This window comes from Euleptes europaea, chromosome 10 (assembly GCF_029931775.1).
Source record: "Euleptes europaea isolate rEulEur1 chromosome 10, rEulEur1.hap1, whole genome shotgun sequence".
NCBI classification, from domain to species: domain Eukaryota; kingdom Metazoa; phylum Chordata; class Lepidosauria; order Squamata; family Sphaerodactylidae; genus Euleptes; species Euleptes europaea.
In genome coordinates this window covers 17,491,378-17,507,832 of record NC_079321.1, presented here as the reverse complement: position 1 = coordinate 17,507,832, position 16,455 = coordinate 17,491,378, and the positions used below count along the sequence as shown (strand labels likewise).

At 43.8% G+C, this 16,455-nt stretch overlaps 1 protein-coding gene across 3 annotated transcripts in view; it reads right to left on the bottom strand.

The window, feature by feature from the left end:
- The window catches only part of RANBP17 (RAN binding protein 17), a 219,227-nt gene that overhangs the window by 190,829 nt on the left and 11,943 nt on the right, over positions 1-16,455 (bottom strand). For all 3 annotated transcript variants that reach the window (XM_056856025.1, XM_056856026.1, XM_056856027.1), the window contains exons 4-7: positions 10,377-10,543; positions 3,770-3,835; positions 2,905-3,009; positions 885-1,050 (exon numbers count right to left, since the gene is read on the bottom strand). In XM_056856025.1, coding sequence (XP_056712003.1) covers positions 885-1,050; positions 2,905-3,009; positions 3,770-3,835; positions 10,377-10,543 — 504 coding nt within the window. The remainder of the gene's footprint in view (positions 1-884; positions 1,051-2,904; positions 3,010-3,769; positions 3,836-10,376; positions 10,544-16,455) is intronic.

The following is a 16,455-nucleotide window of genomic DNA, read 5'->3' as shown; positions in this document are numbered from 1 at the left end:
ATGACGTCTATGACAATGGACATTATGTAAGAAATATGGAGTTACCAAACGATACTGAGCAACATACAGGTTTGGATTTCTGTGTCTGGCTGTTGCACTATTATTCAGCTATGGGAATTGATAGCAGCCAGAATGTTTCTAAATCCCAAGAATACTGCATTCCTGATGCTTCTTTTATATCAGCCTATGGTTGAAGAACCAGTAAGGTAGTTAGAGTATTGGACTTTGAGAGCTGGGCCTAAACCCCAACTCTGCCACGAAGCTCACTGAGAAGCTCACAGCATCCTCTGAGGTAGGTTAAGCCAAGTGTGTGTGTGTGACTGACTGAAGAAGGGAGTGCAGCACCCCAAGCTCATTGGAGGAACAACGGGATAAAAACATGATAAAGTACATAAAAATTGAGAAAAAGTTTTTGCTGTCAGATCACACTGACTTATGGCGAACCCATAGGGTTTTCAAGGCAAGAGACATCTGGAGGTGGTTTGCCATTGCCTGCCTCTGGGTCACAACCCTGGTCTTCCTTGGAGGTCTCCCATTCCAACACTTGACAGGGTCAAGGCCCAAGGTCTGACTGGCCCAAGGTCACCCAGCAAGTTTCCACGGCAGAGTTAGAATTCGAACCTGGGTTTCCCAGATCCCAGTCCAGCACCTTAACCACTACACCACACCGACTCTTTTTAGTACTGACCATGTTTTCTACTGACCAGCAAGCTTTATTTCATTGTTTTTTTTCAAGGCAAAGGAAATCCTCTCCCAGCTCACTCTATTCCTCCTCCTCCCTCCTGGCCTCACATCCTACTTGCAAGAGTGGCGCTGCCTCTTTTGGAGCCCAGCTCAGAATCTGAGAATTGCAGCTTCAGGCCATTTGCCTTGATTGTTCTTACTTGATCTCCAGTTGGTTGGAATCTGTACAGTGCATAGGTCATCTGCAGATTCATCCGCTGAACTGCCAATGAAGTCAAAGTTAAGACAATTGAGGACAAGTTTCAAAAGGTGCATTGCTAGACTTTGCTGCTGTTGATCCTGGAGATTTAATGGTTTTGCCAGCATCTATATTTGGACAAACACAAAAGGGCATTAGACGCTTGCGTGTTTTGAACAAGCTGCTCTTGCTGTTCAGAAAATAAGCCTAGGGCCACCGAACAAATTATCACGTTTCCCAAACCCATCTTTATGAACAAAAACTGATTAAACAATGATGTATAAATAGGAACTAGTGAACTAACTGACTTGCATAAAGTAAGAGCCATGCAAAGTTGCACTTACCCCTTCAGCAACCTTAAACCACAAATTTTAAACAGCTTATTCATACTGAATTTGTTATCAAGTAACCAACAAATCACAGCCTAATTGTAAGACAAATCACTAATTTTACAGTGGCATCACAGGTAACAATATAAAAGTTGAGGATGAGGAGCTATATATTGATAGTAGCCAAGGCAACTCCTTGGGAAAGTCACATCAGACAGTCACTGGACTGTATCGTTGACAGACACCTGCTGGATTAAGCTTGAGCCAAAATTGGTGTGTGGGGGGTAATTTTTGGAAAAGTTTTCTGCTTGCCAAAAACAATCCCCTTTCAGCAACTGTAGGGGCATAAACAGGATGAAATGTTTACCCATGCAGCGTGAGGGTAAGAATAACTGCCCTCATTCTGAACTGGCAGCAGAGGAACAGAAGCAAAACAGCAGAGAAGAGGGTAGGCAGTTGGTTTTTTCAGGCCCCTTACACCATAATGTTCACTTTGCAGAACTGCCCTATACAATAGAAATACTTCCACCCACCCATGATCCGCCAATGTGTCCAATAGCTAACACATCAAAAAACAAAAAAAGCTTCAGATCTTTTGGGACAATCCCAGCAATTGACGTAAATGTGCAAGTCTCAATTAAGAAGTTCTGTTCTTTATCGTATTTCTATCTCTCCCTTCCTTGAAAGAGCTCAGAATACACGGTTTTATTTCAGCCTCACAAAAACTCTGCGAGTTAGTTGGCTGAGACATTTTCATGGCCACCCAATGAGCTTCTTGGCCCAATAATGGGACATGAACACGGCTTTCCCACCTTGTAGTCATCAGATGCCCTAAGCCTGTTAAGTAGGAGTCAAGGAGATAGTGGCACCATGTCACCTCCCCATCAACCTTCACACTGTTTGAGGACTTTGGCTAGCTGCACACGCTGCAGCCCATCCTGATCGCAAACACATTGTCAGAACCTGCTGAGTGCGCATGCGAAGGGTGGGCAGGTGGCCTGCTCTCAGCTTTCCTCCAGGTCAGGAAGAGACCCCCCTTATCTGCTCTATTCTTAGAGTGATAAGGGACACAACCATTGCTGTTGCCACTAATCTTCCAGGTTCTGGACTCCCTGAAGAAATAAACAACCGATGGCAGAAGTAATTTGGCTCCTTTAGAGCCTTCACCACAGAGCCAGCTCCAGCAGGAACCAATTGCCACTGCTAGTTTAATTGCCATTGCTAGTTTAATTGGCTGGGAAACGTGCGAAGACTATCAGGAACTAGCAAGTGCTGAGTCCCGGTCCTGCTGAAGGCTAATGAACCCAGCAGAACCACGTAGGGAGGGAAGGGAAGTTTCCTTCTCTGTACCCTTCACTGACCACAAATTCTCACCTAAGTCTATTCAAGTATTTAACTACACCAGCTTCAGCAGCTCTGTCAAACTGTCACTACCCAAATGCCTGTGTATAACTGACTGCATATCCCTCATTACGTTGGGTCAAAGGAGACAGATTTGATCAAAAGCGCTACAACAGCTCAGCTAGCTGCATGCTAATCTTGCTCAACGGCAGCAGCAAGCAAGCCTTTGACAGAGTACATATATCAAGGATCTCTGCATTCAGGGTGCTGAAATACTGAACCTTTATTATACTGAACAGAATCTGGGCCTACCTCTTTCAGCAGAGAACACGCCAGCATCAAAATGTCTTTTAAAGTGGTATCACGGAATGAGGTAGCTATTTTTCGATGCTTTGATGAAGGTCTAGAATAATCAACCTGGAAAAAATATTACCACTGAAGAACTAATACATCTTTTTTTGTACTTATTACAGCGTATTTCTAGCATGTGAGCTAGTAGACATAAATTATGGGGCAACAGTATTTTTATGTCCTGGGGTTTTTCCCCAGTTCTCAAATATTCCTTTTAGCCTATCTATATTTGTACCATTATTTCACTCAACACTGTTCTCTGTTGTGCCAACAGAAATGTGAATATATTTATATTGAGAGTTCAGGGCAGCATCCATATGACACATAAATTGGTCTAAAATTACTCTGAATGTAAATTTTCTAGAATAAGATGAGGCAAGAGAGTTTAAAATGCAAGTAATAATCAAGAATACAAGTAAGTTATCCAAGAGCACCACAAAGATAACAAGCAATAAAAAGATAAAGAATACTTTCTTTGTCTTATTTATGCCAATTTTCTCTACCTTTTTAAGGATAATCAAACTGGCTTACAACCTCCTTCTCTTCCTCTCCCCTCAACAGACACCTTGTGAGGTAGGTGAGGCTGATAGAGGGAACTGTGACTAGCCCAAGGTCACCCAGCTGGCTTCATGTGTAGGAGTGGGGAAACGAACCCAGCTCACCAGATTAGAGTCCGCCACTCACGTGGAGAAGTGGGGAATCAAACCCAGTTCTCCAGATTAGAGTCCACCGCTCTTAACCACTACACCACACTGGCCCCTGCACCACAAGGTTCTTCAACAACTCTTAGGCAGCATTACAAAATAATCTGAAGAAATGTACTTACGAAGTTCATTTCCTGAGTCAGTTCCGAAAGAATCATCACTCCTGTTATGCAGTGGTCCACAGTCCCCTAAAGAAGATATAAACAGAAGTGTTTGTGTTCCAATAAGAAAATTTTAGGTGGCTGGTGGGGGGGGTTCTCTTTTCCCCTGCATCAAAGAGATTTGTTTTCCAGCCCTCAGCCTATATATATGTTAGACAAAAAAAGTAATTCTTCAAATAGCTTAGCCTTTTAAGTTACATATAGCTACCCCGAGTCCATACTGAGAAAATACTGGGTCAGTTGGCTTTCATCATGCCAGTAACAAAGATGGCAGAAGCTACACTTTCTGTATCCACAGCCAGCCTCAATAGTTAACAATTTAGGACAAAGTTGTGGTGAAAGAGGAAGCTGCATCTTTTTGTCAATGAGAATCAAAGTAAAACACCTGGTGGAAATTCATTCTATTCCTAGAAAAAGCAGAGTACTATAGCACAGTCTGCAGCCAGCATACCTTAAAGCACACCTACTCCCATGCAATCTTATCTGACTAATACAACCACCTTCTGAGGCCCTGCTTCCACTGCCCCCCATCTTTTGAGGTTAAGTGGATAGCAACCAGAGAGAAGCCCTTTTTCGTGGTGGTGCCAAGATTGTGGAACTTCCACCCCATGCATATTCATCTGCCCCCTTCTATCATTGTCTTCCGCCAGCCGGTGAACATTTTTTTTTGTTTCGTCCAGTGTTTCTACAATAATTTTTCCTTCCTGCCCTGTGTTTTTAATTGATGTTTCTCTGTTGTGTGTGCCTCTGTGTGTATTTGTGCACTGGTTTTAACTTGTTTCATTATGTGTTTTTATACTGCTCTGTTTTTAATTCTTAGCTGCCTTGAAGGGCCCTGACTGGGGTGAAGGACAAGATACAATTTTTCAAAAGAAATAATCAAATAGTATATATCACCTATGAAAAGCTGATCAGACTATGTTCACAAACAACCATACACCAAAAAGTACTTTAAAAGTTCTGTCAGAAAGACTGCTAATAATTTAAGAAAATTAAAAAAAAATGATTATCTAATTCACTAGCAGCTAGCATGTAATCCAATAGAACATGCCTAGCTATGTAAAAAGGAAAAAAAATACACAAACGCATGATTGTCCCTTCCGCAAGAAATCACTGCAATACCCTTATGGTCACCCAGCCTTTGATAAACAGAAAATTGCATTGCTTAGAAAATAAACTTGATTCTCACTGCATGATAAGTGATACCATCACTGACAGCTGAAGCAGAACACACAAAATAAAACCAACCCCTGACAGGACTCACTAAGGCTCAGTTTGGATACCATAAGCAAATCTCAGTTTGAGATAGGCATACATTTTAACTGTCAGATTCATGTGGCGCCTGCAGTCCCTCATGTGACATGCCAAGATTACAGGTCTTCTCCTCTATCCATTCAGCATGAAGGAGGCGAACTTCACAGCAAGCCCAACTTTCCATTCCCACTAGGGGGACAGGAAGTTAGATTTTAGTCCTGCCTTTCCCGGATGGAACAAGGAAAACAACCCACTGCTCAAGACGCCCTTGCCTCAGAGGAGAACCTCTCTTTACATTCAAAATTTTGTTTCTTCCAACAGAAGTTGAGAAACCTGAAGCCTCTGGTTGCCTTCCAGCTTCTTCAGAATGGTGCAAAAAATCAATAATATGGTGGAGGATCTTTCTGATGGAGGGCCATTTCTAATGGCTGAACAATCACTGTTAGAGGACTCTAGTTTTTGGGTAGATATGAGAACAGATTCATTGCACACTGTTTCAAGAACTCTCAGGTCAGAGGATGCTGATTCCTATTTACGATGAAATAATTAAAATCACCCCAACATTAAGCTAAATTTGAATTTCCTGACAGCTTGTTGGGGTACTGGCATCCCTATCAAGAGTTTTGGGGGTCTGTACGTTCATCATAATAGTCTGTGGATGTTATGTAGTGGTGAGAGAAATGTTCTTGCTTGACTTCATATTCTTTTGTGGGGAGCCCCTCCTTAAACTGAAAGATAGAGAAACTGATCTTGGATTTGTGGTCCATGTTCCACTACATTGGTCAAATATTATGCCAGATTACACACCTGGAATACGTGATCTAGTTAAGAAGGCACTAATGGAGGTATTGGCCTTGTGAAACAATTTGCAGGCTTAACAAAATTGAGATTCTGCCTAAAATGGAATTTGCTGTTGCTGCTTTTTTCAAAGTGGCAGAGACACTGTGGATCCTATAGAAGGAGGAATCATTTTATTGGTCCCTGAGATCAGAATAACTCTCCTTCCATCAGAATTACCACAGAGGTGACTGTCACTGTTGGAGCATCCACCACAGGGTTTTTTTTGGGCCAAACTAGATGTGACATTTGTCACATATTCTCCATGAGGACTGGCATCCATACATCAGCTGCTGATCCCCATGGAGAACTCCCTTTAAAAGTACTGGGGGCACACAATCCTAGTCAGAACCGTGGGACAGGGGGAGCAAGAGCTCCTGTCTCCCCTTTCCATCTTTCCAAACCGCCACCAGGGAGGGCATTATTTGCCCTATCACAGCAAGCTGGCAGGGCAAGTAACGCCCCACCAGCACCATTTTGGGTCAGGAAAACTATGCAGAGGGCAGGAAGAGCCCCCCCTCCCCGCTTCCATCCCAACCAAAATCAGGCCCCTGCAGCAATTTTAGAGGGAGTTCTCCATGGGGACCAACAACTGGCATATGGCTGACACTTGACATGGAGAACACGTGACGAACGTCACACCTAGTTCAGCACTTATGCTAGACAGAATCTCTGTTTGGAGACAGCAGGTGCTTCTGATATAGTTGTATGACTCCCTAGGCCTCCCTGTTTCTAACAGTTAAAGCGGTTCCTCAGTGAAACAGGCTTCCTCGGGAGGTGGTAAGCTCTCCTTCCCTGGTGGTTTTTAAGAAGAGGTCAGATGGCCATCTGTCAGCAATGCTGATTCTATGACCTTAAGCAGATGATGAGAGGGAGGGCATCTTGGCCATCTTCTGGGCATGGAGTAGGGAGTCACTGGGGGTGGGGGGTAGTTGTGAATGTCCTGCATTGTGCAGGGGATTGGACTAGATGACCCTGGTGGTCCTTTCCAGCTCTATGATTCTATGATCCCTGCTTTCCTGAATGGGAAGGTGTGAGCATATGTGTGTTGGAGGGATCAGTCTGGGAAAGCTGCCTTACGCTCACTCAGAATACCACGCCATCTAACCTAGTATTGCCTACTCTGGTCAGCAGCAATTCTCCAAACTATTTCAGAGACAACCTCCCCACCCCCAGGAATGGCTGGCAGTCATTGCTGCACTAGGCAAGGCATACTAATCTACTAATTTAAAATTGGACATTCTTTTTTTATATTTGATGAAAATCCACGAGACTGAGCCCAAGACTAACATTTACTACAAATCAACATGTTTCTATTTTAATAGTCAGTTCAGCCTTGTATGAGAAATATGGCTTTGCTTCTTTCCTCCAATAATTTAATTCCGTGAAGGAAGACACTTAAAGCAGCAAAGTTTTGAGCCTGAATCTCCATTATTAATGAATTAGCTACTGAACACTCACGTGGCAAACATTTAAATAATAAATGCAAAATCAAATTACATTAATAAAAATAACTGCCAGAAAGCCGCGGTATTTTTCCCATATTTGTTTTTAATAAGAAAAAAAACTTTTTTTTACTGTTCTTTCCTAATGATTTTAAAGTGCAGTAACTGTAACATATCATCAGATTTTTTCCCCCTTCTGCAAAAACGAAACATTAGACAACATGCAATAGCAGACAAATTCACAAAATAAAAACAAGGATCAGATCAAGGGGCGAGTGTGGGGGTAGGGCAGGGGTTCCCAATATGCTGTCCGCCATATGTTTTTAGGAAAAGGAAGGGGCCAGAAAGGGGCTTTTGTCTGGAGATCTGATTGGCTGTGCAGATTTTTTTTACAGTTGCTTTGGCAGTAGCTGCCACCACAGCACAAGGATCTTCACTGTTACAGAAGGCAAGCTATGTGCAAGAATTTTTTTAAACAATTTTTTCATTTAAAAAGGCATCCTATTAGACAGTTTATGCCTGAAACGTTGAAGTGTTACTATTAGCATTGTGCCTAACCCTGACATTTTATTTATTTATTCATTTCATTTCCGCCCTGCTCTCCCCAACCTGAAGGTCAGGCTCAGAGCGGCTTACACAATCTAAAACATAATAAAAACAATAACACGTTACAAAATATAATTTAAACTACAATTTAAAATAGCCCAATAATGCCCCTCAATGTCGCCAAAACCCCAAAAATAGCAATCTGCAGGCGGCAGATGAATCTAACCATCCCCCAAGGTGGTATAAAAAGGTAAAGGTCCCCTGTGCAAGCACTGGGTCATTCCTGACCCATGGGGTGATGTCACATCCTGACATTTCCTAGGCAGACTTTGTTTATGAGGTGGTTTGCCAGTGCCTTCCCCAGTCATCTTCCCTTTGCCCCCAGCAAGTTGGGTACTCATTTTACCGACCTCGGAAAGATGGAAGGCTGAGTCAACCTTGAGCCGGCTACCTGAAACCAACTTCCGTTGGGATCAAACTCAGGTAATGAGCACAGCTTCAACTGCAGTACTGCAGCTTACCACTCTGCGCCACGGGGCTCATTTAAGGTGGTATAGCAGGGTATATCTGGGTATATTCTGCAGTTGGCTCCGCCTCCTGCGGCATCCATTTTTTGTGATTGTGCCAACTGCCATGTGTCAGCATTCCAAAGGTGCCCAGGGGCTCAAAAAGGTTGCAGACCCCTGGTTTAGGGGACAGAGTGCCAAACTAGGATTGAGGAGCTCAAAGTTCAAATCCCTGCTTGCCATGAAACTCATTGCGTTAACTTGGGCCTCCCAGCCTAACCTACCTCATGGGGATGCTGTGAGAAAAAAAGCAGAGGAAAGATATATGCTACACAGAGTTCCTTGGAGGAAGGATAAAGGTGCACTACTTTGAGCACTGAACATTGCTAAATTATTAGTTACAGGATTACAGTTGTTCACTGCACAATTATTTCTCCAGCCATCACTCAGTAGCAGTTTTGAATGGCAAAAAAACAGTGAGGTGCTGTAGATGGCAGGAGTCAGAGCGGCCAGGAAAAACTCAGCTCACCACTTTGGTTCAAAGGGTTTAGCTGCCACTATTCACTACACGCAAACGGAGTACCATGGAACCACCACTTCCTTGCAAAAAAATAACTACTTAATCTAAGCTTTGGTGATACGTACGTATCCCTACCAAGTCAACGGAAGCACACTCCTCAAGAAAGAAAGGTAAATGGCTTTCCTCTAATTCCCATTTCTTGCACAATTTGACAAAATACCCTTCCTTTTCTATACAATGGCCGTTTATGCTTGGTAATTAGCAGTGTGTTCCAGGCTGAAGTGCCCAGCATATTTTTTAAATTTCTTCACGCTGAACTGTCTTTCCAGAAGACACTGCGAAGCCGGCACATGCCTGCTTCGCATTTCTTAAGAGCCCCTTTAAGGAGACCTTTTGTATTTGCTCTGCCCCCGCATCGAAGCATTCACTGAAGGAAGCCTGCAGAATCCCAGTCGCGGCTTAGCTATGCAAACTACTATTGCTAATGGCTATGCAAATGAAGGAGCAGGCGAGTGGGGTGTGTGGAATTTGTTTGACTTTCTCCTCTTGCATCGGGACTATGAATAGTCGTTTTAAAGGTCAGATTTAAAAAATCAGCATTGAGCAAGGAGCAGAATCGACCGTGCATAAATGGCCAATAATTCTTTTAAAACTCCTGCATTGAACTGGTGGCAAGACAGAAGCATGATGCAAACTTCAGCTAGACAACTCACAAGGCAAAAACCTTAGTATTGATATGAACGGGGGAGCGTGAGCATGGGCTTTGTGTGTACAGCAGACCACAGTAAGACACATTTTGCTTTTAAATCAGGGCCACATAACACTGTTTTTAACTGACCGTGAAGAAGTTGGCTGCACCAGCTGAAGCACTTCCTCTTGAAAGAGAACATCGGCTTAGCGTGTTCAAACCTGACCAAATTTCTAGTTATGTTCTCCCGTAAATAATTTGTGAAGAAAACTACAACGTTGCCTTGATCTAAGGCTAGCCGAGTCCTGCTTCAGCAGAAACTATCAGCGCTGTGGGACCAATACTGAGGAAAAGGCCTTATGCGGAGCACAACGCACAAGGCTAATGCAAGACTAAAAACTGTCAGGCAAAAAAAGGAGTGATCAGCAACTTCAGGCACCATGACCCAACAGCCCCATCTTGCTCCTTGTAAGTGTAACACTGCACTAGCAGAAACCCTCTTTACACATTTCTAATCCAGTTTCATTCCATTTCCTAGTTCATTATTCTTAAGCTTATTGGCAAAGATATCATATCGAATCTCACCTTTAAAAATCAATGTACAATCTGTTCTTGTATTTATTCAAAAAACTTCTTAACTACACAATTTGCAGGACACTAAACTATTGTTACCTCATTCTACATCCCCTTTAGGATAACATATGCAGAAGTCAATGAACATCACTGCTACATTTAATTTCTGCATGTGTTTAAAAGGTCAGTTTTTTCTTACCTGTAGAAATTTTTTCACATCAGTGATAATGTCTCTAAAGATGAGCTGGTCTTTCTGAACATCAAACCAACCCAACTTTGTGATCTTGGCAATTACTTGCACAAGAGCTTGGATCACAAAAAGGGCCAGCTTCGGTCGAGATGCTACATAGTTCAGTATGTAGTTTCCTGTACCAAAATACCAAACATTAATTCAAAATTATTTCATGATAAATATACTCACCAATTTCTATTCTATACTGCCCTTGTAAAAGACATGTCCTAGGTCTGGAACTCTCAAAAGTGTGTAGTGATGCTTTATTACTGGTTTAATACAAATGCTAATGCAGCTGTTGTACTGGCACTATGACAACTCCAAAACAGTATTTTAACAAGTCTGTCAACAGACTTTTTTCTTGTGTGGATCCCCACAGCAGTTACGTTTTAGCCTTTTCTGACAGAGAGATGTCATGATTCTGATTCCTTCTTGACCACAGTGCTGCCATTATGGTACTAAAACCACAGCCAAATCGAAACCAACCCAAGTCACAGTTCAATTATCTTTTGATCTCTGTAACTGGGTTGGATCCAAACATGCCCTTCTGCTCACAGATCAATCCTTTGAAAACCGGAGGGCAACTCTGAATCCAGTTCTTTCTAAGCCTCAACATTTGGGAGTGAGGCAAATTCCTCTTAAGGCGGATGGAAACTATCCCTGGCTTTTCTAAAGCCTTTTGTCCCAAAGACTGGGCCATATCTTAATGACGCTATGGATTTTTAAAATCAGACTAATGAAGTAAAATAGAATTCTCAAAATAATTTTCTGTGACCTTGGATGTGAACTCTTTATATACTAATATCCCACAAGATGAAGTCTTGGACCTTTTACATGACATTTTCAATAGGAGAGAACAATTTTTCAAACCCACCAACATATTTTCTGTCAAATTGCGGAACTGTGCCTGGAAAAGAATTTTTCCCAATATCAAAATAAAATTTTTGGCAGAGTTCTGGAACAGTGATAGGTTGCCAATTATCTCCTGCACTGGTCAATTTATTCATGGACAGACTTGAGAATACCGTATAAGCCGAGTTTTTCAGCCCAAAAAAAGGGCTGAGAAAACCCAACTCGGCTTATACGCGGGTCGGTAGGTGGAGGGAGGGGAGACTTACCGCCACCTGCCCGCGAGCCTTCCCTGAGGGCCAGGAGCGGCCCGCGGGGCCTCCTGGGCGCAGGGAAGGGGCCGCCGCCGCCTGCCCGCGCGCCTTCTCTGTGGCCCCGCAGGGAAGGCGTGCGGGCAGGCGGCGGCCCCCTCCCTGCACCACCCTAGGAGGAGTGGGGAATCAAACCCGGTTCTCCAGATTAGAGTCCACCGCTCTTAACCACTACACCACGCTGCCTATCAGGAACATTCAACTGTACAACCCTTTGCCCCATCTGTGCTGATCAGGTCCATTATTCCACCACCCCATCTTGCCTAACCTGGAGATTCTTCTAGGCCCTCATTGGGACTACTCAGGAGTTAACAGTCTGCATTTTGGCAGCTTGCGTCATCTAAATTACAGCAGGCAGGCCGCTGAATGAATGCGCCGCTCTCCTGGAATGACTAATCGGGGCAGGATGTGGTTCGGTGGGGACGTTAAGAGGAATCCCCCCACCCCTAGACAACTAGGGGCGCTGGAGATTTTCATGACCATGGGCCTGAGCAATCCTTGATGGGGACCCCCCATTTTTCTTCTGCGGGGTAGGGGGGATGCAAAGAACCTTGCACCGTGCTAAAACTCTCCTTCCTGTTCCTTCCTGTTCCGCCCTCCCGCCGAGCGCATGCATGCGCCACGCTGCACCCACACCCCGCATTTCCCCCAAATGATTGGCAGCTGCTCCAGGAAAAGGCATCCACGCATCCGGGCCCCCAGGTTCCCACGCAGCATCTGATACGGGCATGGAAAGCAAGAGGCCTTCCCAATCCACCGGAGGGGGTGTCGGGAAGGGGGCAAAAGCGATCCGAGAGGAAAAGGCGGGTGGAAGATGCACCAACCACCGCCATCGGCGCAACCGGCTTTTTCTCCAGGCCCGGGGAGGCGGCAAAACTCCCCCGGCCGGCCAGCTAACCATTGCAATGCAAAAAAGCCCCCCCCCCGCCACCTTTTCCTTCAGGCCTGGGGAGGCGTTAATTCTCCCCCCCTCCCAGCCAGCTATCCATTGCAATGCAAAAAAAAAGCCCCCCAAGCTGATGCTTCAATTGCATCCATTATTTGCAACACAAAAAGGCGCCTGGATTGGGGGAGTTGCTTGTTCTCCCACTGACCTTTAGAACAAGGGACTGGGCCAAAAGTGAGAAGATATGAGAGGGGTGTATGGGAAGGCAAGATCGCCCTATTCAGATCTCCTGGGGGAAGAGGGAAGAGGGCATCCAAGTTCACACGTACATCCCGTCCCGGACAAGGTGCTCTGTTTGACGGAAGGCATGGAAGGAGTGGGGGGGGGCTATTTGAAGAGGGAGGGGAGAAAATGTGTGCCAGGCTTCGCTCCCTCGACGGCAGGGCATAGCAGGAGGGGGACAATTCAAGGAGGGAGGGGGGAGATGCCTGCCAGGCTTCGCTCCCTTGACGGCAGGGCATAGAAAGAGCGGGGGGGGGGCTCTTAGAGGCGGGGGGGAGATGCATGCCAGGCTTCGCTCCCTCGACGGCAGGGCATAGAAAGAGCGGGGGGGGGTCTTCGAGGAGGGGAGGAGATGCATGCCAGGCTTCGCTCCCTCGACGGCAGGGCATAGAAGGAGGGGGCAATTCAAGGAGGGAGGGGGGAGATGCCTGCCAGGCTTTGCTTTCTCATCGGCAGGGCATGGAAGGAGCGGGGGAGGGCTCTTCGAGGAGGGAGGGGGGAGATGCCTGCCAGGCTTTGCTCCCTCGACGGTTGGGCATAGAAAGAGCGGGGGGGGGCTATTTGAGGAGGGGGGGAGATGCATGCCAGGCTTTGCTTTCTCGTCGGCAGGGCATGGAAGGAGTGGGGGGGGGGCTCCTGGGCAAGGGAGGGGGCCGCGCCGCCGCCTGCCTGCACGCCTTCTCTGCAGAGGAAAGGGGGCCGCTCCTGGCCAGCAGAGAAGGCGTGCAGGCAGGCGGCGGCGTCCCCCTCCCTGCGCCCAGGAGGCCCCGCGGGGCCCGGTAAGGTAAGCCTGCGGGGTGGGGGGAAGGGCCTCCTTTCCCACCCTCGGCTTATACGCGGGTGCCTAATTTTTCCCCATTTTGGGGGTGAAATTAGGCACCTCGGCTTATACTCGGGTCGGCTTATACCCCAGTATATACGGTAAGTTTATTTTTCAAAACAATTATAGTATTTATAAGAATTGTATTGGTTTTTACAAGAGGTTTTTAGATGATATTGTTAGGATTTGGGACGGTTCAGAAATACTCCTTGTTCAATTCGGTCAGTTCATTAATACCATTCATACAACTAGCAAACCTTATACGTCCTTATAAAGAATCCAAGGCCAATTTCCTTGATGTAGTTATTAAAAAGCAGGGAAGGAAAATCAATGCTGACGTTTACAGGAAACCAACTGATTCTTGTCTGGGGATAGTTTCCATCCACACCACCTTAACAGGAATGTCAAAACTTAGAAAAAACTGTAGCCTAGACTCTGATTTCCACAGGCAAGCCAATATATTAATGGAACAACTAAAAGATAGGGGGTATTTTTCCAGGATTTGAAACAGGCCTTTTCAAAGCTAAGAACACAACACAGGCATCCTTCTTAACACCTCAGAGTAAGACCACAGACATAATGGTGATTTCTCTTAGGTATGACCAAACATACTAATGTTAAGGAAATACTTGAAAAACATTGGTATCTTCTGGAAATACTTGAAAAACATTGGTATCTTCTGACAATGACTGTAAGTATCATTAGCACATTATCTTGATACTTACAGGACAATGATTAGCACATTACCTTTAATACTTTGCAAGACAATGACTCAGCTCAAACCCAACCCCCTTCTGACTATATATTACTCTTCCTACACCCATGACACTGAGAGACACTGTCCTTCAGTGTTACTCCTCTGAAGATGCCTGCCATAGCTGTGGGCGAAACGTCAGGAAAGAAAATACCAAGACCACGGTCACACAACCCGGATAACCTACAAGAACCGATTGGTATCTTCTATTTAGAACACCTAGGTGTAAATCTTGCTCACTGTTTACCTATAAACATTCCAGGGGTTTTAGAGACATGCTGGTCAGAAATAAATTGATTCAATCAACATTAGATAAAAATGTGACGGGAAGCAGGGAAATCCCCAAGGGTCATTTCCCTTGTGGAAGTTGTTCTGTTTGCTGTTTGTGTTTTAAAATGTATTTCATGATTCACCTCAAACCAAAAGCTATTACGTAAGATCATTTGTAAAGTGTAATTCCAAGGGTGTAATTTAAACTATACAGTGCCCCTTGTAGCTTAATGTATATAGGAATTACCACAAGATCGGTCAAAACACACATTTGTGAGCATAGAGGCTACATCAGACTTCAGAGGATACAGGCTCCACTGGTGGAGCACTTCGCAGCCTTGAACAATTCAGGTAAATGGATAGTCACAAGACTCTACAGACTGAAGCTGCATCAGCGTCTAAACAAGAGGGAGACTTTCTGGATTTTTAACATTGAATACTTTGATACCTTATTGTCTGAACGAGAAGATAAGAGTAGATGTCCGTTAATTGAAAAAAATAGCTGCATTGTCCAGCAGGCTCTGCACATTAGCTTGCCGGTATGGGGAGGGGGGATGATGCAGCTTCTCTAGTGGTGTGACAACAAATTTTCATGTATTGCATCATCTTCCATTCTCCCACTGACTAATATCAATATGTGATAGTAATAGGGATTACTTGACACATTTTGCTTCCTGGATGTGGATATATACACCATAGAGCTACAATTCATACTGACCTTGCTTACAGAAGTACATTTTTACAATTTTCTAAAAGGTTTTTTTCTTAATTTGTTAATTTGTAGGTTTTGAATTTATAATTTTTTTATCATTATTCTTGGATATTTGGACCGTGAATAAACACAATCTGAAAAATGATTTTTGATGGTCCTAATGCAGAATTATAATTTTCGAAATTACATTTTTAAATTTTATAAATTTATCTAAATTAATCTAAATTATTCTTTTTTTCTTCCCCCCATTTCTTCTTTTCTTCAGGTTTTAAAATTTAGGTCAGAAATTTTGTATCTTGAATAATTTTACTTTATGTTATTTATTTTAATAATTTGTACCACTGAAGAAGGCCTTGTGGAAGAAACCGCTTTTGGTTTTAGTGGAATTTCTTTTACTATTTGTTATCCATTAAAGCTTTGTTAATTTAACATATGTAACCCATTAGTATTTATTCCATTATTAGGCCTTTTGTCAGCCTTCTTGGTTAATTGGCAGAAGGCTGCAACATATATTCAGAGGTACAAGATCTTGAATCATAAGAGACCAGATTCAGTCAGCTACATACTTTAGAATGTAATTTTCTGTACCCAAAATCCATCAAAATTATTTTAGGCCTTGCTAACCACAATCAAAATAGGTCAACAGAAAAGAAAGTGTTTTCAAACTCCAGCTGCTATGAACTACCTCATGTGAGACCCAGTCAAACCCCACCAGTGTTCGTTGTTAAACAGCAAGCAAACAGCTGAGATTTCTCAGTGATGTTGTACTCTAGCAAACTGGCCAATTCATGCACCATCTGTTATGAAAAGACTCACGTATCTGTGCACTTAATACTCTGACACCATTGCTGAATACCAAATATCTCATAAGAAGTAACATGGATACTCATTTTGTTACCTTCTCGTAAAGCAAATTAAAATGACAGCTGCTGCTATGGTCATTTACACGTACTTTAAGCCTGAGCAAAGGGAGGGGAATTTTTGTTAACATTTTGCAATTAATTGTAGTTTTTATTACCTTCATTGAAGTTTCATTAAATTTTATTGTGCTTTTTCTGTTTGTTTATTTAAATTGTATTTTTGTAACCCACTACAGATCCACACTGGAAAGAAAAGCAGTGTAAAATGTGCCTAAATATACAAGTTCAACAAAACACACTTG